Raw genomic sequence first — 25,736 nt, 5'->3', positions numbered from 1 at the left:
CCAGTAGGATCGGGCCTAAAGGGGCAGTCGGACATCCCTCTCACAATCCAGGACTGCTGGCTCCCATCTGCTCGCCTGCCTGCCTGCCTGATTGCCCCTAACTGCTTCTGCCTGCCAGCCTGATCACCCCCTAACCACTCCCCTGCCAGCCTGATCGATGCCTAACTGCTCCCCTGCCAGCCTGTTTGCCCCTAACTGCCCTCCCCTGCTGGCTGGTCATCCCTGACTGCCCTCCCCTGTAGGCCTTGTCCCTCCCAACTGCCCTCCCCTGCAGGCCTGGGTCCCCCCCAACTGCCCTTCCCTGCAGGTGTGGTCACCCCTAACTGCCCTCCCCTGCTGACCTGGTCCCCCCCAACTGCCTTTCCCTGCAGGCCTGGTCCCCCCCAACTGCCCTCCGCTGCAGGCCTGGGTCCCCCCCAACTGCCCTCCCCTACCGGCCATCTTGTGTCCACATGGGGGCAGCCATCTTGTGTGTTGGAGTGATGGTCAATTTGCATATTACTTTTTTATTAGATAGGGTAGATATAGATATATTTTATTTTTTAAATTGATTCCAGAGAGGAAGAGAGAGAAACATCAATGATAAGACAGAATCATTGATCGGCTGCCTTCTGCACACCCCACACTGGGGATTGAACCCATGACCTGGGCATGTGCCCTGACCGGGAATTGAATCACCTCTTGGTTAATAGGTCAGTGCTCAACCACTGAGCCACGCCAGCTGGGCTTTTCTTCTCATTTTTACCTGTAAATGTAATACACTTTATTTACTTTTGCACATTGCTCTTTCTTGCCCTTTACTTTCATTTGGCTAACACTGTCTTATTTACTTGGATTTGTTTTCAAAGGATCATATGAGAATATTAATGACAGATTTCTAAGGATTTTTCTATAATAGAGCTATACTTTCAATGATTTGGTCTAGTCTTCAGAATAGTCAGTGGAGGTAATCAATTGCAACTTTTTCTCTTTGCCATCCTCTGGCATTTCTGGGTTAGCTGAGGTGGTAGGTGCTGTACTAAATGTATTGTGGAAAAGAAGGGAATAATATATGCTCTGTTTGCTGATCATTAATACATTCATGTTAAAATTTTAATTAGATAATTAACTTTTAAAAATCTAGAAGCATAGTTCAGAACATTTACTTTGAGTACTTAGAAAATATAACTGTTCTGTTAGAATCCACCTCTCTTTTGAGTAAACTAGCATACTATTGCTAATTCTTAATTTTACCCATTTTAAAAGACAGGACCAATAGTATGAGTAACCCTAGATATAGGTTTATTCCCACAAAGATCAATTGAAAATTTCTTTCCCCCATTTTTTTTTTTTCCAGAGAAAGTGGAAGGAAGGGTAGAGAGGGGGAGAGAGAGGGAAACATTGATGTGAGAGAGACACATCAACTGGTTGCCTCCTGCATGCGCCCCCGGACCCGCAACCAGGTATGCACCCTTGACTGGGATTTGAACCCATGACCCTCCCGTGCACAGGCTGATGCTCTAAACACTGAGCCTTGCGGGCTAGGGTCAATTTAAATTTTTAATTGGAGTATATAGAAATGTGCTCACAGATCATAATGTGTACAGCTTAGTGCATTTCACAGACTGAAACCTCTGTGTAACTAGCACTCAGATCAAGAAACAAAACATTAACAGTCTCCTCCAAAGTTTCCTATGTATCCCCTTCCAGTGAATAACCCTCATAAAGGTAACCATTATATCTATTTTTATTTACTTTATTTTAAAGGACATTTACATTAATTATGTCTTACTAAATTAACATTAATTTGCAATCCCCTGATCCCAGGCCAGCTAACTGTGGGCCAAAATTGGAGGGGAGGAGAAAGATAGGCATGGATACATGGAAGCCTGTAGGATAGAAGGGAAAGGATACCTTCATTAAAAGTTCGTCATGCCCTGGTCAGTGGGCTCAATGGTTAGAGCACCCACTCCCTGAAGGGTCTCGGGTTTGATTCCGGGTCAAGGGCGCATACCTAGATTGCAGGTTTGATCCCCCACCCTGGTTCGGGAGGCAACCAATGGATGTGTCTCTCACATCAATATTTCTCTCCCCCCCCCTTCCACTCTCTCTAAAATTCAGTGGAAAAAATATCCTCAGGTGAGGATTAACAACACCAAAAAAAATTGGTCATGATTTGAGTGAGCCAAATATAGGTAACTAAGGGATAATTTGAACTTGATACCTTTACTAGCAGAAAAAGTTACTTTAATATGTTTTTTATGAAAAATCATTATAATAAAAATAGTGGAGAATTTAGGGAGTAGAGGATCCTAAAAAGTGAAAATGAAACCAGATGTTGATGTTGACAAAATTGCTTTCATGTAAATATGTACATGGTAATGTTATTAGATACCGTATATGAATTAGAGTTCTGCTTAGGTTTGCAAACAGATTTTTTTCCCTTTTACATTTCTGAAGACTTTCTATGAAGAAGAACGTTAAAATAAAGAATTGGCTGATGGAGATTAAGGTAGGCAGGCAAATAGGAATGTGTCCCTCAGAAGGGTGAACTCTGGGACAGAGTGATGCATATAAAGAAAGCTGTACTTGGATACAAAGGAGAGACCTGAGGCTGGGAGTCAGAAGTCTTTTATTTTTGTCCTGGTCTGACCAGTTGTGATTTTTAACCAAGTCACTGAACTTGGGCCCCTTCTGCTTTTTAAAAATATGTATGTGTTTTTTAAAAAATATGATTTTATTAATTTTAGGGAGAGGGATAGAGAGAGAGAAACATTGATCAGCTGCCTCCTGTATGCCCCGAGCCCATAACCCAGGCATATATCCTGATGGGAATCGAACCAGTGGCCTCTTAGTTCATGGGTCGATGCTCAAGCACTGAACCACCCCGGCCGGGCATAAAAAGTGTATGTTGCCCTAGCTGGTTTGGCCCAGTGGATAGAGCGTCGACCCACAGACTGAAGGGCCCCAGGGTTTTTTTTAGGTGTTTTTTTTTTAATTTCTTTATTGGTTAAGGTATTACATATTTGTCCTCATCCCCCCATTAAGGGCCCCAAGTTTGATTCTGGTCAAGGGCACGTACCTCGGTTGCAGGCTCGATCCCTGGCTCTGGTCAAGGTGCCTGTGGGAAGCAACCAATTGATGTGTCTCTCACATCGATGTTTCTGTCCGTCTCTTCCCCTCCCTTCCACTCTCTTTAAACAAATCAATTGAAAAAGATCCTCTGGTGAGGATAAATAACTAAACGGATGTTACCTGTTTACTCTGCCTTGGGCAAAATTAAAATCACTGAACAACCCTGGCTAGTATGGCTCAGTTGGTTGGATGTTGTCACATTTACCTAAAGGCTCAGTTGGTTGGATGTTGTTACATTTACCTAAAGGTTGCTCGTTCCATTCCTGGTCAAGGGACATTCCTGGGTTGCTGGCTTGATCCCTGATTAGTGGGTGTGCAGGAGGCAGTTGATAGATATTTCCCTCTCACATTAATGTTTCTCTCTCCCCCTTCCTGTCTCTCAAAAAAAAAAAAAGGAAAGAAAGAAAAAAAGAAATGTTGATGAGAACATTCTTTAAGACTATTCAGTTCCCTTTGTTCTAAATCTGAAATCATTGGTTATCTTTGTGATTGAAAAATACTTTTTTCTCAAATAGATCTACTCATTACCAAAGAGGTATCTTGAGCTGATAGAGGTTTGTCAATTGAGCCCTGGCTAGTGTTGCTAAGCAGTGAGAGCGTTGGCCTGAGCATTGAAGGGTCTCGGGTTCGATTCCCAGTCAAGGGCATGTACTTGGGTTGCACGTTCCATCCTGGCCCCAGTCAAAGCGTGTGCCAGAGGCAACCAGTTGATGTGTCTCTCTCGAATCAATGGTGTTCTCTCTCTCTCTCTCTCTCTCTCTCTCTCTCTCTCTCTCTCTCTCTCTCTCTCTCTCTCCTCTTCCTCTGCCCCTCCCTACCTACCTTTTACTCTCTCTAAAAAAGCAATGGAAAAAATATCCTCAGGTGAGGATTAACAAAAAAATTTAAAAAAAAATGTTTATCAGTTCAAGGTCATGGCAAATGAATAAATGTGTGTCTTATAGATTGGTCTTTTAAGTGCTTGATTGGCGTGAATGGATTTACTAGGATTTGACCAACTCTGGGTAACCTGATAAAATCCTATTTCAGACCTAATTCAGGAGTCTGCAAGTGACAGCAGCCTGTGAGGTCCTTAGGAAGCTCAGCCTGGAGGAGGACACATGAAAGAAAGGTTGGTTTCACCTAATGTAATTTATGAAAGTGTTTAAAAATAAAAGTGTAATTGTAATGCACAAAGGATTGCTTTCTTTCTCCCTTTTCAGAACCCCAAGAGGCTTTGTTTTCTGTGAAAAGGTATTTCTGTACAGCTGCTTCAATGACAGAGTTGCCTGCACCCTTGTCCTACTTCCAGAATGCACAGATGTCCGAGGACAACCACCTGAGCAATATTGTACGTAGCCAGGTACATTGTCAGTCTCTGTAACTGCCTTTGTCAGACTGTGGATTCACTGATCACCCTACCTCACCTCCAAAGAGGCTGAGGGGGCTGAGCAGGTTTCTCAATTTTACCACATTCACATATTTTCTGAACTTCAACTGAGCGCAAAGCATTGTTCCATTTGGTGCTGGGGACACAAGGCTGGGTGAGGCATTGGTGTTGTATAGTTCATCACTGGCTCAGATAGCACTGCTTCCGTTGAAGCCTCTCCAACTTCCTCACCTATTTATTATTCTACCTTTCTTGCTCTTACTCTTCTATAGGCTGAGCACTTTTTATTTACTTTTATTTTTTTAGTACCTAGTATGGTTCCTGACAGTGCTCAGTAAACGTTCATGACCAAGTGCATGATGATGAATGCAAGGCTAAGTGTAGAAGTCCTAAGCTAGATCAAAGAAGAGAAGCAGGAACAGGTGTAATTTGTGGCATGGGAAAAAGAGACCTCACCAGCTATATACAGAGACATCAAATCTGCCTGTGACCATTAGCTAATCATTACAGATTGAAGGTGGTTTCCACAGAGGACCTGTGAGATGGTTGGGGAATTCGAATTTTTAGAGGCAGAGTCAGAATGGGGGGAAACACAAGGCCAACTATGAGCTAGGCAGGGTGCACGAGGGCCAGGGAATCAGACTTCCCTCTGTTTCAACCAGAGGCAGAACCACTGGTGGAAGATACCAGGAAACAGATGCTGGGTTAGTAAGAATTTTCTCACAATTTATGTCTGAAAGGGTTTGGACTGCCTTGTGGGCCAGTGTGTGCTTGTCACTAAAAGCAGTCACAAAGGCCAGAAGACTACCAGCCACATCTACAGAGGGTTTGCCGGGACTGACTAGCAGACCTTGAGCGACGGATGAATAGATTACTCTGACACATGTTTCTGTGAAAGAGAGGCTAAGGGGCTAGTTGGCAGGAGCACCAAAACAGCCCTGATTGCCTGCCTCCTTAGGCTTTTATTGTAACAACAGCTTGAACTAAAATTAACCTCTAGATACAATCAGCAGGATAAGTATCCTTGAGAAAGCACATGTTTCTACAAGGTCAGGTCTTAAAGACTAAATATAAGAGATACCAGCAAAACACCCGGGCTCAGACTTTTTTGGAAAAGTCAAGGCAGGGGCTGCCGCCTTTGGCAAGGTCCCCCTAAGAGGCCCCCCAACCTTTTTCCTTACAGACTTTCCAACCAAGTCCTATGCTTCCCCACAAGGGTTAGTCCATGGAATGAGCAGTGAACTGGAGCACTACGTGGCCTGGAAGTTCCCTTCATACTCTGAAGATTTGGAATTCCAACTGAAGGTCAAAATGTGGGGAGGATGGTTTCACAAAGTAGACTTTGCAGGATGCATAGGCTTAGAATAGTGAAAACTGATAGATGAAATAACACTAGGGGAGGAAGAATTTTCCTAAAATATAAATTGACAGGGAGGCTACATCCTCAGAGAATGTCAACAGAGGTAGATCACATTGTATTGCTCGAACATGTTTAATTAAGTGAAATCAAGTTAAAATGAATATGTAAGGAAGCCCTGAAAGGGAACACAGGCTATCACCATGTAGTATGTGGCCTCAGAGGTTGTGTGGAGCTGGGGGTAGGGGAGAACTTTGACCTTGTGCCTTGGTACTGGGTTGATAAAGAGGTATTATAGAGACTGATTTTTATGGCAGCACATTTGTTCCTCTACTATGGGTCAGCAGCATTTACTCTCTTTTTGCTATTCCCTATGAACAGCTTTTTGAAAGTTAGGATGGGTCTGGATTATGAAGTTGTTTGGATGCAGGATATGAACATTTGGATCCTACAGACTATCCTCATTTGTAAACTTGAGAGGAGGGAGAGGAAAAGTGGGAACAGCATAGTCAGGTTTCTAAGTACCTTTTCCTTATCCGTGTTACATATTAATCTTCTGTGGATCCCTTGAACAAAAGATTCCATAACTAAAAAGTTTTGAAAAAAACACAGTTATATGTGACTCATTTGACCCAAACTTTCCAAAGGCATCTCATTTCAGAATAAAATCTTGTTCTGAGGTCTTAACCTCTCCCTCTCCATCCCCATCATTTGTCTCTTAATCTCTTAGCACCTTCTCCCTCACTCACTGCTTCTTCTGCTCTGCCTCTGAGCCCTGGGTCATTCTCCCACTCTTCTCAGATGGCTAACTTCACTTCCTTCGGGTTACCTCATGAGTCACCTTATCAGTGAGGCCTTGCCTTCCTTGACTTTGATCCCTTTCCTGTCATCTAGCACTCTATACCCTTACACTGCTTTACTTGTGCGTAGCTCTTACCATTATTTCTAGCATATGGTTTACTTGGGGATTTTGTTTACCTGCCTCCCCCTGTGTAAGCTGCTTGAAGCCGGGTATACAATCTCCTTTGTTCACTCCTGTTTCCCCAGCTTCAAGAACAATGTGTGATGCCCTGGCCAGTATGGCTCAATTGGTTGGATGTCATCCTGTGCACCAAAAATTGCTGGCTCGATTCCCAGTCAGGGCATATGTCTGGGTTGCAGGCTCGATCCCTGGTCAGAAACATTGATATTTCTCTTTCTCTCTCCCTCTCTCTAAAAATCAATAAAAAATAACTTTAAAAAATATTTTTAAAAGTCTTTAAAAAGAACATAACAGCCCTGGCTGGTGTTTCTCAGTGGTTAGAGCTTTGCCCCACACACCAAAGGGTCTAGGGTTCGATTCCCAGTCAAGGGCATGTTACCTGGGTTGCAGGTTCAATCCTCGGCCTAGAGTGCGGGAGGCAGCTCATCAGTGTCTCTCTCTCACATCAATCTATGTCTCCCTCCCTCTCTCCCTCCCTCCCTCTCTCTTTAAAAAAAAATCAAATGGAAAAAAAAATGCCCTTGGGGTGAGGATTAAAAAAAAAAAAAATCAATGGAAAAAAATGTCCTCAAGTGAGGATTCAACAACAACAACAACAAAAGAACAGTGTGTGGAACTTAGTGAGCTCACTGTTGTTAATGTAGTACTATATTATTTATATCCCTCACATTCACATTCAGGTTTCGTGGGGCTTTCATGGTATTACTAGAGGCCCGGTGCACGAAAATTCGTGTCCTAGGGGGCGAGGGGGAGGTCCCTCAGCCCGGCCTGTGCCCTCTCACAGTCTGGGAGCCCTCAGGGGATGTCTTACTGACGGCTCAGGGAGTGGGCCTAGGCCGCAGTCTGGCCTCCCTCTGTGGGAGGCAACCAGGCAGGCCGATCAGGGGATGTGCTGCCCCCATCACCCCGCCACTGCCACCGGTGGCCTCCCTCTGCGGGAGGTGACCTGGTGTCCACTGGCGCCGGCTGGCACAGCCCCCCCCCCCCCATTGCCCCTCCGCCACCGCTGGTCGCTGCCGCCCCCCCTCCCATTGCCATGCACCCCACCCCCTGCTCGCTAGCATGGTCCTTGGCTGGACTGGCACTGCCTGCTTGCCGGCCCCGCCCCCTACTGATTGGTGGTTCCACTGTTTGGTCAATTTGCATATTACCCTTTTATTATATAGGATTTTTCTGCCATTCTTTACACCTTAGTGACTGATAAAATATCCCTTTGAAATAAAAGGTGCTATAGAGGAGGTACAGTTGACACAGGATTTTTATTGATAATTACGTGTGTTCATGGTTTATTTTTAGCAAGTCTTATTGCTAATGTTCTCAGTGGTACCTTTTAAGTCTGTTAGGGCACCACTATCTAGAACATCAGGGCCTGATTTGTTTAATTTTGACTCTGCTATTGATAATGTGTTGTCAAATAAGTTTATATTTTATTTATCTCCTTAAAAATGCATTCTATAACTTAAAAATCTTTGTACATCTCATACTTTCCAGTTATCATGGGATTGTTATTATTCCCATTTTACAGTTTTTTTTTTAAATATATATTTTTATTGATTTTAGAGAGGAAGGGAGAGGGTTAGAGAGATAGAAATATCAATGATGAGAGAGAATCATTGATCAGCTGCCTCCTGCTCGCCCCCCACTGGTGATTGAGCCCGAAACTCAGGCATGTGCCCTTGACCAGAATTGAACCCGGGACCCTTCAGTCCATAGGCCAGTGCTCTATCCACTGAGCCATACTGGCTAGGGCTCCATTTTACAGTTTCAATGCTTGTCCAAGATCACAGAAAATTAAATGACAGACCTGGAACTTAAAACTAAGTTTTCTAATTCCAAACATGTTCCAGTTAACTTTCTGTTCTTCAAATTGTCTCTTACCTGAGAAAAGTGTAAAATCGTAATACTGAAAGGAGATAGGTGTGAAAAAAAATTCTGAGAAAGAAAAATATGAAGTTTGTATATTCATTTTTGCAGCTGTATTTTTTTTCAATCCAAAGAAAGAGGAAAAGAATCTTATTAAGTTTTTTAACTGTAAAGAAGCCCTTGTATAAGTATATGCTCTGGTTGTTTATGAAAAAATGGGGATAGTTCCAAATTTAAATTAGACATCGATGACTTTTTTGTGGATTAATTGAAAGGTGGTCTTTTAGTTCTCTTTTTGAATAGTGGATTTGTTAAATACAAGAACAATATCACAGCCCTTTCTTAATATTATAGTTTGTGATCTACCAAAAATCTTTTACTTTTAATTTGCCTATTAAAATAATTTGTAAGGTATTTTTCTGAAGCAAAATTTTGATGGTTAGAGTTCTTTTTCCTTGACTTGTCATAATTCTTTGCCAGAAGTCAGCCTCCATTTCCTTTCTACTGACATTACAGGAATATACTAAAACTAGAGGAAATTAAAAACATATTTTTCAGAATAGTGAAAAAAATTTTTTGTTAATCCTCACGTGAGGATTTTTTTTCCCATTGCATTTTCAGAGAGAGTGTGGGAAGGAGGGAAGGAGAGAGAAACTTGATGTGAGAGAAACATGTACATGGATTGGTTGCCTCCTGCACGCACCCCAAAGAGGGTGGTAGTGAACCTGCAACCCAGGTATGTGCCCTTGACGGGGAATTGAACCCTCAACACTTCAGTGTGCAGGCTGACACTCTAACCCAGCGGTTCTCAACCTGTGGGTCGTGACCCCTTTGGGGGTCGAACAACCCTTTCACAGGGGTCGCCTAAGACCATCAGAAAACACAGATATTTACATTACGATTCATAACAGTAGCAAAATTACAGTTATGAAGTAACAACGAAAATAATTTTATGGTTGGGGTCACCACAACATGAGGAACTGTAGGGTCGCGGCATTAGGAAGGTTGAGAACCACTGCTCTAACCACTGAGCAACACCGGCCAGGGCCAAAATAGTGAAAACTTTTTTTATTTGGTATAGACTTAGATCCTTTATGTGGATTAGCTGAGCACTTTTTGCTTTCCTAAGATACAAAAATTTTTTGAAGTCTAATATTCATTTATATTGTATATTACAGCAGTGATTTTCAAACCTTAGTGTTCATTGGAATCCCCTGGAAGAGTTCCTGATTTTGTAGAAATGGGATGGGGCCACATAATTTGCATTTCTGACCAGTTGACAGATCTTGCCAATGCTTCTGGTCCAGGGACCGTAGTTTAAGAAGCACTATATTTGAGTAAAGAAATAAAGGAACTGACATTAAAGAAAAGCTATTAGATTTATAAATTGAATACTCATTATTTTCATTTTTAAAAAGTTATTTATTTAAAATATATTTTAATTGATTTTTAGAGAGAGAGGAAGGGAGAGGGATAGAGAGAAACATCAATGAGACAGGACGTCATTGATTGGCTGCCTCCTGCATGGTCCCCACTGGGGATCAAACTCACAACCTGGGCTTGTGCTCTGACCAGGAATCAAACCGGTGACCTCTTGGTTCCTGGGCTGATGCTCAACCACTGAGCCACACTAGCCAGGCAGAATACTCAGTATTTTCATTCATATTAGTTTATTCTGTCCCAAATTTTCTAGTCTGTAAGGAAATAAATTGTCAATACCTTTTTAATTTAGAATGGAAAAAATCAGTCATTTGTTAACTAAAAAAGAAGCCTTAAGGTAGTAATCCATAAAGGTCAATAATGATTCTCTATATAAAGCAATTGCTGAAGAACACTTATATAAATTCATTACCTTCAGTCGCTAAATTAACAACATGAAAATGTGTCTGGTCTTTATAAATGAAGTCATCTGCAATATTTTTTCTAAATCCAAAACATTAAATGTGAAGAACTTTGTTAGAAACTCATAGATTGGCAGAACTAACCTCATTTTCTAGATGATGATGGGTCACTTTTTTTAACTGTGAGAAATCCTATAAAATTAAACAGAAAACAAGCCTATAAGCTATTTAAAGTGAGGATTAAGTACTGGGGATCTTGAGGTGAAAAAATAAAGGATTGATCTAAATGTAAACTGAATTTGGTTCATAGGTGCAGTCAGCCTTTAACAGTGTCATTGTACTGTTTATAGTATGAGTTTGTTTTCCCAGTTGTGTTAAAGTGAATTAAGGAAAAAAAGAACTTACAGTCTTGGTGACCTCCAGAGAAAAATGCTTGCTTTTGTATGAGAGTAAAGTCAGAAATCCTTGGCACACATCTTAATAATTTGTTAAAAAAAACACAAAACTCTAGTTCAAGCCTACCACAATAGCCCATAAATGTTAAATATTATCTCTAACCTGTTAATATTCACTGTTCAGGGAAATGACTGCCTTCCTTGATCTTAGAGTAATGGTGAAAGCTCTAACTCCAGGGAATCAAAAAGCTTGGGCAGGTGCTGGATGGAATTTTGTGTGCCGTTGGAAACATATTGCCTATGATTAATATTTTCAAATTTTCCACATAACTTGCCAGTTCTTCAGTTAAGCTACTCTAATAGTTTTTTCTACAGTATAGGCTTAGGAGCCTCACATTTCTAATTGTAGAAATCCAAACAGTACCCATAAAGTCTTACAGGATTGCAACTTTTCTTATAAATTTATAAATAAACATTCATTTAAAGTAAGTAATACTATGTAGACTATCATGTCAACATAATGGAATACATTGTAACTTTTTAGGCATGTTGTCTGTTATTTCATGGGAATGTATTCATGAAATATTAGATGAAAAAATGGGATACACTGTTTGTGAACATTCATTATAACTGTGTACATATTGAAAAACATTGCAATTTGGGGTGTAGTAAGAATAAGTTGTTTTCTTTGTAAAATCACCTAAATTCATATTCAGCAATACGAAATTATAAATTTAAATGTGACAAAACTGCCATGAACAAAGTCGTAAAATAAACTGATCAGAGGCTTGTAATGCATAATGACAAATATATCTTAATATACAAAGAATTCTTCTGAACTCCAAAGGAACATAAATAATTCAGTGACATTACCAAAGGATATGAGTGATATATATGGCAGAAAAAGAAGAAATAAAAGTGGCAATCCTATATAATAAAGAGGCAATATGCATATTGACCGTCACTCCAACACACAAGATGACCACCACAAAATGGTTGGCAGGGGAGGGCAGTTGTGGGCGATTAGGCCAGCAGGGGAGGGCAGTTGGGAGGGACCAGGCCTGCAGGGAGGGCAGTTGGGGATGATCAGGCCTGCAGGGGAGGGCAGTTGGGGGTGACCAGCTGGCAGAGGAGGGCAGTTGTGGGGAACCAGGCCTGCAGGGGAGGGCAGTTGGGGGGAACCAGGCCTGCAGGGGAGGGCAGTTGGGGGGAACCGCCTGTAGGGGAGAGCAGTTGGGAGGGACAAGGCCTGCAAGGGAGGGCAGTTGGAGGCAACCAGGCCAGCAAGGGAGGGCAGTTAGTGGCAATCTGGCCGGCAGGGGAGCAGTTAGGTGTCGATAAGGCTGGCAGGCAGAAGCACTTAGGGGCAATCAGGGAGGTAGGCGAACGGTTGGGATCCAGCAGTCCTGGATTGTGAGTCGGACATCCCTCAAGCGGTCCCAGATTGGAGAGGGTACAGGCTGGGCTGAGGGACACACACACACACACACACACACACACACACACACACACACCTGTGCACGAATTTCGTGCACCGGGCCTCTAGTAAATATATAAAAAGACTAGTTGATCAACCTTACTAATAATCAGGTAAAGAAATGGCCCTAGCCAGTTTGGCTCAGTGGATAGGGTGTCGGCCTGTGGACTGAAGGCTCCCAGGTTTGATTCTGGTCAAGGGGGGTGCATGAGGGAGGCAGCCAATGGATGAGACACATCCACATTGATGTTTTCCTCTGTCTCTCCCCCTCCCCTCCACTCTCTGAGAATCAGTGGAAAAATATCCTTGGGTGAGGATTAATAACAAAAAAAGAAAAATGTTTCATTTTTTACCTATTAGTGAGCAAGGATTGATACCCATTTCTACTAAAGGTGTAGGGAAAATAAGCATTCTCATGTGCTTCTTATGGGAGTTGAATTTGTATTTGGAGTCAATTGGGTCTGCAAATACATGTACCCTTTGGAGGCAATTTGGCAATTAAATCTAAAAATGCACAACCTTTTGACCTAGCATTCACTTCTAGGATTTTATCCTAGTTAGAAACATTACTACAAGAGTGCCAAGAAATATAGACAAGAATATTTATTGGAGCATTATTTGTAATAGTAAGAATTTGGAGATAACCTCAATCTTATGTTACTTATGATTTACCCAGTCAGTAATTTAAGGTAATGGCTAATAATAGGATCTATTGACTAAACTGTCAAAATTAGAATCTCTCTAGATTCTTATTCTCTCTCTCTCTCTCTCTCTCTCTCTAGCCCACACCTTTCCCCACACACTTCTTTCCCCAGAGTGCACTCTCTCACTCTGGCACACCCAAGCCTTTCCCTCTCTCTTACCCCAGGTGCATTCTCTATGCCTCCTCGCCCCCAAGCTCCTAGCGCCCTTCTTTTGCATCTGTAACTTGTTTCCTGGGCCCAAACAGCCCAGTTGACTCACTTCTTCCACAACTCACTTCTTGCAGATTATCTGGTCTCTTAAGCTTCAGTTTCTTTATCTGTTAAATGAAGTTTACAATATTAATAAATTGAGTCTTAGGATTAAATTATAACTAACTTCAGTGCTGAGCATAGTGCCTAGCACATACATGGGTCAATAATCATAATGATTACTATTCTGGTATTATAATATTTAAGTTTGAGGTATATTTATATGTACTGGCATCTGATATATTAAGTAACAGAAACACATTACATAACAAGGCTCTGAAAAAATTGCTCACTATGTTCATGTTGTGGGGCAGAGATTAGGAGAACACTCACTTTCTATGTTATAAACAGGTTTATAACTTAAAAGCTTTTGGAAACTTGTTTATAGTATTTCTTTTATTTACAGAAACAAACCTTTAAAAGGCAGGCAGAAAACAAGGTTTAAAAAGAAAACAGGCAGGCACTACACTGTATTAAAAATACCTCCACAAATGTTCGCTGCTTGAGAAATACTAGCCCTGCCTTGGGTGGCTGGACCTAAACTTGCATCAGGTTCCGGAATAAGGGGAAGGGAGAAAGAATTAAAATGATGCCTCTGACATAATGGTGTAGGAGCTTGCTTCCCACGTACCACTTCCTGTAGGACCCCGCCCTCCCTGAAACGTACAACATTTATATAGTGAGTAATCCTTTCCCTCTGCCACAGAAATGAAATCATTTATGATGGCTACAAAACTTTTTTTTTTTTAACCTTAAAAATAGCCCTTATGGGTAAAACTATGGAGGTAGTAAAAAGATCAGTGGTTGCCAGGGTAGAGGATGAAAGGAGGGATAAATAGGCAGAGAACAGAGGATTTTTTTAAAAAAAACATTCTTTCTCTTTTTTAATAGGTCTCAGAGAGAGGAAGTGGGGGAGAGGGAGAGAGAGAGAGAAACATCAGTGTTTGGGAAACATCATTGGGATTGCCTCCCACATGCGTCCCAACTGGAGATCAAACCCAAAACCTGGATATGTGCCCTGACCAGGAATCGAACTGCCACCTTCTGGTGTACAGGACGACCTTCCAACCAACTGAGCCACAGTAACCAGGGCCAGAGAACAGGATTTTTAGGACAGTGAAGCTATTCTGTTTGGCATGATGGATACAGTTACACATTTTTCAAAACCCATAGAATGTGAAATACCAAGAGTGAACCCATGGAGCTTCATTACATACTTCGGACAGTATTTCTTTTAATTTTTCCATAATAAAAAGTTTTTTAAAAAGTAGCCTTAGCCCTGACTGGTGTGGCTCAGTTAGAACATGTCTGTGCACTGAAAGGTGGTGGGTTTGATCCCAATTGGGGCACATACCCAGGTTGTGGATTCCATCCCCTGTTGGGACACATGCAGGAGGCAAATCAATTGATGTTACTCTCTCACATCCATGTTTCTCTCTTCCTCTCTCATTAAAATCAATAATAATAATAAACATAACCTCAGGTGAGAATTAAAGTATACAATTTGATAAGTTTTGACATGTATATATCCTTGAAACCATCACCACAGTCAAGATAATGAACATAATCATCACCCTCAAAAGTTTCCTCATGCTCCTTTGTAATTTTTCCCTCCTGCCCCTCCCCAACTACTCCTCATCCCTAGGTAACAACTAATCAAATTTTTGCCACTATAGTTTTGGTTTCCTAGAATTTTATATAAATGAAATCATATGATATATACCCTTTTGTCTAGCTTCTTTTTTTTTTTTTTTTTTAATTGATTTCAGAGAGGAAGGAGAGAGAGAGAAACATCAATGATGAGAGAATCATTGATCGGCTGCCTCCTGCATGTCCTATATTGGGGATTGAGCCTGCAACCCGGGCATGTGCCCTGACTGGGAATCAAACCATGACCTCCTGGACCACAGGTCAATGCTCAACCATTGAGCCATGCTGGCCAGCATATGTTTTTATTTATTTTGAGTAAATACCTAAGAGTACAATATAATTCATACACCTAAGAGTAGAATATGATCCAAGAGTAGAGTTGTGTATTTGACTTTTAAAAAAAAATCTTATAATCATTCTTAAATCCTTTTAAAAATATTTTTATTGATTTTAGAGAGGAAGGGAGAGGGATAGAGAGATAGAAACATCAATGATGAGAGAGAAACATTGATCGGTTGCCTCCTGCACATCCTATACTGGGGACCAAATCTGCAACCCAGGCATGTGCCCTGACCAGGAATCGAACCAGTGAACTTTTGGTTCATGGTTTGATGTTCAACCTCTGAGCCACACCAGTAGGGCAAATATACAGTGCAGTAGTAGTATTAATCTATATTTACATTGTGGTGCAACAGATCTCTAGAACTTTTTCAACTTGCAGAACTGACTCTCTAGCCACATCCCCAACAACCACAGTTATACTTTCTGTTTTTTTGAGTTGGACTACTTTATTTTTATTTTTTATTAAAAATTTTAATGTTGGCATTATTATAGGTGTCCTTCCTCCTCCGCCCCCCTTTGCTCACCTCCTCCCACAGAGTTGGACTACTTTAGATACTTTATATAAGTAGAATCATACAGTGTCTTTTTTTTTAAAGTATAATTTCCATTTATTTCCCCCCCCCCCCCCCACCGCCCGAGAACTTTTCTTCACTCTTTAAAGACTTAGCTCCTTACATGGGCTTTGGTCGTGGGGCAGCACCCGCAGGTCTAAATCGGGGTGGGGGTGTTAGTCCTTCCAGGCTTCACGAGAACGATTCCTGACTGCCTTGCTGTGAATGGCACAGCTCACACAGTAATGCAGCTTGGGAAGCACATAGGCGTTGAAGACACTCGCTTCAGAGATGTCCCTAACGGCTGCGGCCTCTACTATGTTTCGAATGACAAATTTCTTTTTCTTTTTTCTTTTTTTTAAATATATTTTATTGATTTTTTTACAGAGAGGAAGGGAGAGGGATAGAGAGTTAGAAACATCGATGAGAGAGAAACATCGATCAGCTGCCTCCTGCACACCCCCTACTGGGGACGTGCCTGCAACCAAGGTACATGCCCTTGACCGGAATCGAACCTGGGACCTTTCAGTCTGCAGGCTGACACTCTATCCATTGAGCGAAACCGGTTTCGGCTCGAATGACAAATTTCTTAATGGCCTTGTCCTTGGGAATGCAATGGGCGCAGTTGGTGCAACGAATAGGCTACACATGGCCTTGGCCTTTTTTGGCACGACCGTTACTCCTTCTTTTCTTGGTTATCTTGGAAACGAGGACCCGAGAGAGCTACAGTGTCTTTTTGTAACTTGCATATTGCACTTAGTATTATGTTTTAGCATGTGACAAGATTTCCTTTTCTTTTAAGGCTGAATAATATTCCACTGTTTGTATACACATTTTCTTTATCCACATGTGGTTGTTTTTTTTAAAAATATATTTTTATTGATTTCAGAGAGGAAGGGAGAGGGAGAGAGAGAGAAATATCAATGATGAGAGAGAATCATTGACCAGCTGCCCTCCGCATGCCCCACACTGGGGACCAAGCCCACAACCCGGGCATGTGCCCTTGACTGGAACCGAACCCACGACCCCTCAGTCCGCAGGCCGACGCTCCATCCCCCGAGCCAGACCAGCCAGGGCAACACATGTGGTTTTTTAAAAATATATATATTTTTACTGATTTCAGAGAGGAAAGGAGAGGGAGAGAGAGAAACATTAATGATGAGAATCATTGATTGGCTGCCTCCTGCACGTCCCCTAGCGGGGATCGAGCCTGCAACCCAGGCATGTGCCCTTGACTGGAATCGAACCCGGGACCCTTCAGTCCCCAGGCCGGCGCACTATTAACTGAGCCAAATGGCTAGGGCTCTTAATCCATGTATTCATGGACATTTGAGTTGCTTCCATTTCTTAGCTCTTATGAATAATGCTGCAGTGATCACAGGTATGCAGATACCTCTTTGAGATACTGATATCAGTTCTTTTGGATATATACCCAGAAATGGGGTTGCAGGATCATATGATAATTCTTTTTTTAGGAAACTCCATACTGTTTTATAGCAGCTGCACTATTTTTGCATTCGTAACCACAGTGCACAAGGGTTCCAATTTTTCTGCATCCTCACTAATGCTTGTTATTTTCTGTGTGTGTTTTTTATAGTAGCATTCCTAATGGGTATAAGATGGCATCTTATTATAGTTTGACTTGCATTTCTCTAATGATTAGTAATGTTGAGCATCTTTTTAGATGCTTGTTAGCCATCCTTCCTATATAATAAAAGGCTAATATACAAATTGTCCCCACGGGCGGGAGTTCGACCAACCGGGAGTTTGACGTGTGCTGATCACCAGGGGGCGGCACGGAACATGGCGGGCATCAGCGACGTGGCTCTGGCAGCAGGTGGCAGTGGAGGTGCTGCCAGCCCCGATGGGCCCCAACGAGAGCGGGACCCCGGCGCGATGGTGGAGCAGGTGAGCGGGCGGCGCCAGGCCCAGGCGGGTGCAAGTGGGGCCTCTAATCGTCCCGCCAATTGCCCCACAGATCAGCCCTCATTGACAGCCAGGCCTAGGGACCCTACCCGTGCACGAATTTCGTGCACCAGGCCTCTAGTTTGTATATATTCTTTGGAGAAATGTGTGTTCAAGACTTTTGCTCATTTTAAAATTGGGTTGGCTTTTTGTTGTTGAGTTGTAGGAGTTCTTTATATATTTCAGATATTAACCCCTTATTAGAGATAAGATTTACAAATATTTTTCTCCCCTTCCATGGTTGACTTCACTCTGTTGATTCTTTGATGCACAGAAGTTTTAAAATTTGATGTGGTTCCATATGTCTATTTTTGCTTTTGTTCTTTAATTTTTCTTAGCAGTATTTTGTAGTTTTCAGTGTACAGGTATATTTGGGATTCCCCAAGATTATGCTCAGGTTCAGTGTTTAGCTAGAAGGATTCACAGAACTCAGAAAAGCTGTTATATTCACTCTTCCAGTTTATTACAGTGAAAGGATACAGATTAAAACTATCAACAGAAGAAGGAATATAGAGCAGGGTCCAGGCACAAGCTTCTAGTTGTCCTCTCCCAGTAAAGTCATGGGAACAGTGTGACCACATGCATGGAGTATTGCCAACCAGAGAAGTGTACTTAGCCTTAACGTCCAGGAGTTTTATTGGATATCAGATAGATATGGCGGACCATAGTTCTCTAGCTCTTCCCAAAGTCAAGCAGATAACACATGGGCCAAGACTCCCACCATAGATCACATTGTTAGCAATGTGGCCCAAGGCCTCATGTAAACAAACACTTTTCATAAGCAATATATTGAAAGGGTTTAGAGGTTATTTTCCAGGAACAAGGCCAGATCTTTTTTTGTCATGTGCAGGGTTTGGACACTCCTGACCTGCTGAGTTAATCCTTCATTGTACAGTAAGCTTTTCATATCTTTTCATCCTTCAGATTTCAGATCAAATGTCACTTCCTCAGAAAAGTATCCCATGTATTTTTTTTAAATCCTCATCCGAGGAAATGTAGTTGTTTTTGTTGATTTGAGAGAAAGAGAAACACCGATGTGAGAGAGAAATATTGATTGGTTGCCTCCTATACGTGCCTCCACCCGGGATCAAACCTGTACCCTAGTTATGTGCCCTGACTGGGAATCAGACCAGCAACCTTTTGGTGGTTGGGACAGTGCTCCAACCACCTGAGCCACCCAGCCAGGGCCCAAGTATTCTTTCTCATATCACCCTGCTATAGTACTATCCCACTTTGTAATTATCTTGCTTATTATCTCTCTCTCTCTCTCTCTCTCTTGAAATCAGTTCATGAGAGCAGAAACCTCTTCTGTCTTGTTGAATGCTATATTCTTGGCACCGAGTACCTGGCATTCACTGATTGTTAATTAAGGACTTGTTGAAATAGGCACTCTTCCTATTTTGAGGAGACTTGAAACTGATACAACTCATAGGGAGGGTAATTAGTATCTCTACTGATGAGTACTTTGACCCAGCAATTTTACTTCAGGGAATTTATCCTACAAATACGCCCCCACACGTGAAATAACTTAATAGGGGGCATTCTGATTGCAGCAGTGTTTGTAATGGCAAAAAGTTTAAAGCAGGTTAAATGTCAGTCATTAGGGGATTGGCCTAATAAATTAATGACATTTTATATACTGGCTATATAGATGATTAAAAATTGTCTTTAAGAATAAGGATGTTCTGCCCTAGCCAGTTTGGCTCAGTGGATAGAGCATTGGCCTGTGGACTGAAAGGTCCCAGGTTCCATTCCATTCAAGGGCACATGCCTGGGTTGCAGCCTCAATTCCCAGTGGCGGGGGCGCAAGGAGTGGGGGGCTGCAGGAGACAGCTGTTTGATGTTTCTCTCTCGTGGATGTTTTTCTCTCTCTCCCTCTCCCTTTCTCTATAAAATCAATAAAAGCATTTAAAAAAGAAGAAATGGTGTATTTGCATATAACCTAAAAAAAAAAAAAGAATAAGGATGTTCTTTGTGTACTGATGTAAAAAAATCTCTAGGATACATAGTTAAGCAAAGTGCAGGGCAGTGCATTTATTCAGCTACTACCATTTGTGTGAAAAGGGATAATGAAGCTATGTATTATATTTGCTTGTATTTACATGAAGAAACTTTGATAGAATTTGCAGAGAACAATGACAGTGGTAACCTGGGAGATTAGGAAACTAAGTAGATAGTTAAGTGGGAGAATTTTTATTTGTACACCTTTTTATACTCAGATTTCAGAACCACGTGAATGTTTTACCTGTTTAAATAAATAAATTGTACTTTAAAAAATGAAATTAAAACATGTAGTCAATTTTTAAAAATAGTATCCAAAGTACTATAAAGAGGAAGTGTGTGTGTGTGTGTGTGTGTGTCTTAACCAGTGTTCTAGTTTCCCATATCAGCTTCTGGGGGTGGGGCAGGGTGGGGTTGGCTGATGTTCTTTACAAACCAGAACTTCCAGTTGAGTAATGTGAATGAGCATGTTATGATTGCCTCTTTTATGCTAGACTTACTTAGTTAAACTGTTCATATAGCCTAATGGGACAGCTGTAGTGCCATAGGAAGAACACAAATTTTGAAACAAGAAACTTGAATTTGACTCCTGTCTCTGCTGATTTCTGGCTGTGAGATTTATTTTTTTTATTTTTTATTTTTTAAATATATTTTATTGATTTTTTACAGAGAGGAAGAGAGAGGGATAGAAAGTTAGAAACATCGATGAGAGAGAGACATCGATCAGCTGCCTCCTGCACACCCCCTACTGGGGATGTGCCCGCAACCCAGGTACATGCCCTTGACCGGAATCGAACCTGGGACCCTTTAGTTCACAGGCCGACGCTCTATCCACTGAGCCAAACCAGTTAGGGCACTGGCTGTGAGATTTTGGACAAGTTGCTTTAGTGTTCACCTACTAACACTTCTCAACATATAAAAAGAATTATTGAGATATGTGAGAGTACTTTGTACATTATCAAATACCATATAGTTATTAGTGCATTTTAGTTTATTTTGTGCATAATTGACCCGTCAAGTTGGTCATAATTGTGTTGCTAAACATTAGTCACAAACATAACATCCTTAGCATATTTTTCTTTCCACAGCTGTTGTATTACATTAATGACCAATAAGTTCCTACTGTTCCTACTTTCCATCTATACTCTCTCCCTGAGAGTTCATTCATTTCCATAACTATAGAAACTAATGACCTCTCCCAACTCTCTTCTGAGCTTGAAATTCTTATTAACTGCCTTTGGACTTTCCTGCCTGGGGTGAATACTTTACATTTACCTATCTCCCTCCTCCAGTCTACTCATCTTGTGTTCCCATTCTCAGTCAGTGTCATCATCACCTCCCTAGTTTCTTATGCTAGAAACCTCCAGGGTCATCCTTGACTCCTTCCTGACCATTCACAAAGCCCTTCAATTCTGCTTCTGAAATGTGCCTTACACATCCCTGTTTTCCATCCCCACTCAGTCAAGTTTCTTACAAATCATAATCTGATGTGTCACTTCCTCAACCTTGACAATTTTTATGACTTTCTATTGCCTACAGGACAAAGTCTAAAGTCCTTGGCATGGCAAACAAGGTCCTTTACAACCTTTCCTAACCTTTCCTTCCACCAGCCCTGACAGACCCTGTTCTCCAGCCACCTCTGGAATACTCACTGGTTGTCTGTATGGCACTGTCACATGTCTGCGCCACAGTTCATGTGGTCTCTGCCTGGAGCCCACTTACCTTACAGTCACTCTTAAAGTTTCTGTTCAAAAACGTATCTTTTATATTGTCTTTCTTGGCCACACAGAATTATAGTCCTGTAGCACTTTATTTTTATCTCTAATATAATGTTTATTCTATATTAAAACTAACTTAGGAACTTCTTACGGATAGCAAGCATCTAATTAACTTCTGTATTGCCACAGAAGAGTACCTGAAATATAAAATTCATAATTACCTGTAGGATAAATATATTGAAAGTTAAAGTAAAAGAGAACTCAGCTCACAGTCTGCAGAGCTCTCGTGTTGTCTTGTGAACAGCAAATTGAGGTGGTTAAGAACTTGATTTCTGAAGTCAAGCATATCTGGGTTCAAACCCACTCTGTAACACTGGCTGTGGCTGTTTCCTTACCTATAAAGTGGCAATGATGGGGTATATATGAGAATTAAATGTAAAGTACATATCAATCCTTGGTACATTGTAGTTTTAAGCTATTATTAAGGTGTAATGTATTTGTAATGAATAATGGTAATACTCTATTAGGTATATCTGTAGTCAGAAATGAGGTACGAGAATAGCATGTTTTCCTAAGAGAACCCTTTTTCAACCAAGTTGATTACATCTTCCCAGCAACCGTGACTACCTTTTATCATTGAGGAAGGAGAAGAATATCTGTTATCTTTCCTGTTATCTATCACTAGAGGCCTGGTGCATGAATTCATGCATAGGTGGAGTCCAGCCTGCCCGCCCCAATGGGGCCAGCCAGGGGGAGGGGCCGAGGGAGGTTGGCCGGTTGGCCCCACCCCCAATATTGAGGGCTGATTAGGGGCCGGGTGCCAATCAGGGCCCAGATCAGGCTGGTTGACTGCCACAGTGTGTGTCATAGCCACTGGTCGTTCCGGTCATTCCGCCTTCCAGTTGCTGGGCTTTTATATATATTTTTATTATTGTTATTATTAGTGCCCTTGAGATTCATTCTACCCTTTATAAAAACTGAGTTTAGACATGAGTAGGGATACCAAAAAGGAAATCAAACTTGAAGAATAAGAAAGTAGAAACCCAGGATAAGGATAAAAGTAATACAGTGGTATTTGGATTAAGAGCCCAAGGAAAGTAGAATCTAAGAAAGGTTCTCTTTTCATTCCATAATTCATCAAGTATTATTGTCCCCGACTCTATTCAGGGCACAGTGGGAACAGGGCAAGGATATTATAATTGCTTAAGGCCTAATTTCTCACTGTAAAGATTTTTTTTTAAATTGCATACTTGAGATAATTGTAGATTTACATGCAATTGTAAGAAATAATTACAGAGAGATCCCGTATACATCAATACAGGATTTTAAGTCTCATTGGTAATGAGGTGAGATAGTTCTTTGTATAACTGTTATAAAACCACAGGTAGAAAGCACTTCATGAGTTGGAAAAGCTGGGATTTCTCTGCTTGAAGCTGCAGCAAATAAAGTTCTCATGTAGGTGTCAGTTTTAAGCCAAACCTCAAAGGGTGAGTGTAATTGTATGAGGTTAGGAATGGAACGAGAGAGTGAGGAAAGCCAAGACCCCGGTGAAAGGGAGGACCTGGGTTCCTTGAGGGAATTTGGTAAATAATCTAGATTTCTTAACTGCACACTTCTTTTAAATTGGTTTTCTTACCTCCGGTTTTTAGAACTCAAGTAATCGTGAGCCTGTTGTTAATCTCAGGACTGACTGTTTGCATTTTCTGTTTTTGATATAACTTGTTTCTGCTGAGAGTCTGACATATTGAAAAAGCTTTTCTTTTGCTTTTAGAATGACAGTAGAGAACGGCATGAGCACAGCAATGAAAGGCGGAGGCGGGGCAACCCTGAGCCATTGTCTAATGGAGGACCCCAGGGTAACACACTGCAGGTGGTGGAACAAGATGAAGAAGAAGATGAGGAGCTGACACTGAAATATGGCGCCAAACATGTGATCATGCTCTTCGTCCCTGTGACTCTCTGTATGGTGGTGGTGGTGGCTACCATCAAATCAGTCAGCTTTTATACCCGGAAGGATGGGCAGTTGTATGTATTAATGTTTTCTTTTATTATTCTCAAGGTCAGCATAGCTTTTCTTCATTGCATGTAATCATTATCTTGAAGGCCTCTGCACTGAAGGAGTATGAAGGCCAGAGAGTTCTTTCAGTCAGAAGCAATTGAGAGTGAGGCGTTATTTATTACTTGATGCTTTAAGTAGAGAAAATGAAAGCTACAGAAATATATTTCCTGTATGCTGTCACTAAGACAGGGCTGAATTTATTTGTAAAGAGCCAGTAAAGCATTAAATGGTAATCTTTCCCATCTCAGGGCCATTGAGCCCATTATTCTTTGCCTGGAATGTTCTTTTTCTAATATAAGTGGATTAAATCCTATCATCCTTCTGATCTTGGCTTAAATGTTAAATCCAAATATAATGGTTCTGACCCTACTAATAAAATTAGGTACTTTCTTATAGAAACCTGTTCTTTTTCACTTGTAACAATATGCAAATATAAATTTATTTACATGATTTATTCAACACCTGGTTTCCTTCTGTACTGTAAGTCTTTTCAGAGCACTTTGTTTCCAGGATGAGGTATGTAATAAAAGTTGTTAAATGAGCCCTGATCGGTTTGGCTCAGATAGAGCGTCGGCCTGCAGACTGAAGGGTCCCGGGTTCGATTCCGGTTAAGGGCATGTAACTGGGTTGCAGGCACATCCCCAGTTGGAGGGTGTGCAGGAGGCAGCTGATCGATGTTTCTCTCTCATCGATGTTTCTAACTATCTATCCTCTCCTTTCCTCTCTGTAAGAAATCAATAAAATATATTTAAAAAAAAAAAGTTGTTAAATGAAAGGATGAAGAATTAATACAAGCTGGCACTCTACTCTTGGGGAACTGTTGTGTAGATTCTCTGGTGCTGTTGGTGTCAGCCCTTGATTCTTAAGTCACCTAGTTCTGTGTCTAGGACCCTAGTGGGGCTCAAACAAGTTTTAAATATATTAAAACTTTTAGAATTTGAAAGTGGCGAGTATCTTAAAAAATGCATGGTGTTCTGAAAGGCAAGCTATTAATTTTTTTAATTTATTTTAAATTTATTTTTATTTTTTTAAATATATTTTTATTGATTTCAGAGAGAAAGGAAGAGGGAGAGAGAGATAGAAACATCCATGATGAGAGAGAATCATGGATCAGTTGCCTCCTGCAAGTCCCCCACTTGGATTGAGCCCACAACCCGGGCATGTGCCCTTGACCGGAATCGAACCTGGGACCTTTCAGTTCGCAGGCCGACGCTCTATCGGCTGAGCCAAACCAGCTAGGGCAAAGCTATTAATTTTTGAAAGAAAGACTATGACAATGAGTATCAGCAGATAATAGAGATAATAGCTAAAAGAGATTGAGTAATAGTCTCTGTATTAATTAGAGTTAGCTTGGCTACATATTATAGAACAGGGATTAGCAAGTCACAGTCCACAGAGCAGCTCTGCTTGTCACCTATTTTTGTAAATAAAGTTTTGTTGGAACACAACCATGTCCATTCTTTTATATGTTGTCTCTGCCTGCTTTTATATGATATATATATATATATATATATATATATATATATATATATATATATATAATTATATATAATGGCTTTTATATGGTTGCAGCAGAGGCCATATCACCCACAAAACTTAACTCTCTAATCCTTTGCAGAAAGTTTGCTGACCCGATTATAGAAAATCAAAACAGCTGCTTTAAATAATATACATGTTTTATCTCTCATGGAGTAATGTAGAGGTGGTCAATCAGTTTGGAATAGTGGCTTCACATTCATCAAGGATTCAGGCTCCTTTCTTCTTTATTGCTATACTCTAGGTTATTTCAGGGTCTATACTCTAGGTAATTACGGGTGCTGGAGCCCTAGCCTTCATTCAGACAGCAGGAAGCAGGAAGGAGTGGAGGAGAAAAGGACATAAAACATCTCTCAGCAGAATTAACTCTTAGAAGTTCCACACAATATAGTATGCTTATAACTCATTGGCCATTACTTAGTCTCATGGCCACACCTGACTATAAGGGAGTCAGAACTAAAGTCTTTTAGCTGGGAACATTGGCACCTAGAATAAAAATATTTTTGTGTGAATGAGAAACAAGGGGGAAATGGATATGTGACATTATCTCAAGACAACCCCAG

The 25,736-nt window shown here is 41.1% G+C and overlaps 1 protein-coding gene and 1 pseudogene across 4 annotated transcripts in view; one reads left to right on the top strand and one right to left on the bottom strand.

Annotated features, from left to right (window-relative positions):
• Window positions 1–25,736, top strand: part of PSEN1 (presenilin 1) — a 70,830-nt gene that overhangs the window by 8,546 nt on the left and 36,548 nt on the right. The window contains exons 2-6 of one of the 3 annotated variants that reach the window (XM_080648515.1): window positions 4,144–4,225; window positions 4,317–4,444; window positions 5,667–5,788; window positions 17,683–17,802; window positions 23,350–23,603. In XM_080648515.1, coding sequence (XP_080504641.1) covers window positions 4,215–4,225; window positions 4,317–4,444; window positions 5,667–5,788; window positions 17,683–17,802; window positions 23,350–23,603 — 635 coding nt within the window. In that variant the 5' untranslated portion in view covers window positions 4,144–4,214. Of the gene's footprint in view, window positions 1–4,143; window positions 4,226–4,316; window positions 4,457–5,666; window positions 5,789–17,682; window positions 17,803–23,349; window positions 23,604–25,736 lie in introns of all 3 variants that reach the window. The other 2 variants (XM_080648517.1, XM_080648516.1) reach the window with 2 other exon arrangements.
• LOC308253515 (small ribosomal subunit protein eS26-like) lies at window positions 16,015–17,350 on the bottom strand (annotated as a pseudogene). The gene is made up of 3 exons: window positions 17,327–17,350; window positions 16,483–16,593; window positions 16,015–16,232 (listed from the first exon to the last, which is right to left on the bottom strand). The product of its transcript is annotated as a small ribosomal subunit protein eS26-like (transcript).

Source organism: Plecotus auritus (genome assembly GCF_963455305.1).
Source record: "Plecotus auritus genome assembly, chromosome: 1".
Classification (NCBI taxonomy): domain Eukaryota; kingdom Metazoa; phylum Chordata; class Mammalia; order Chiroptera; family Vespertilionidae; genus Plecotus; species Plecotus auritus.
This window is presented reverse-complemented; position numbering and strand designations above follow the sequence as displayed.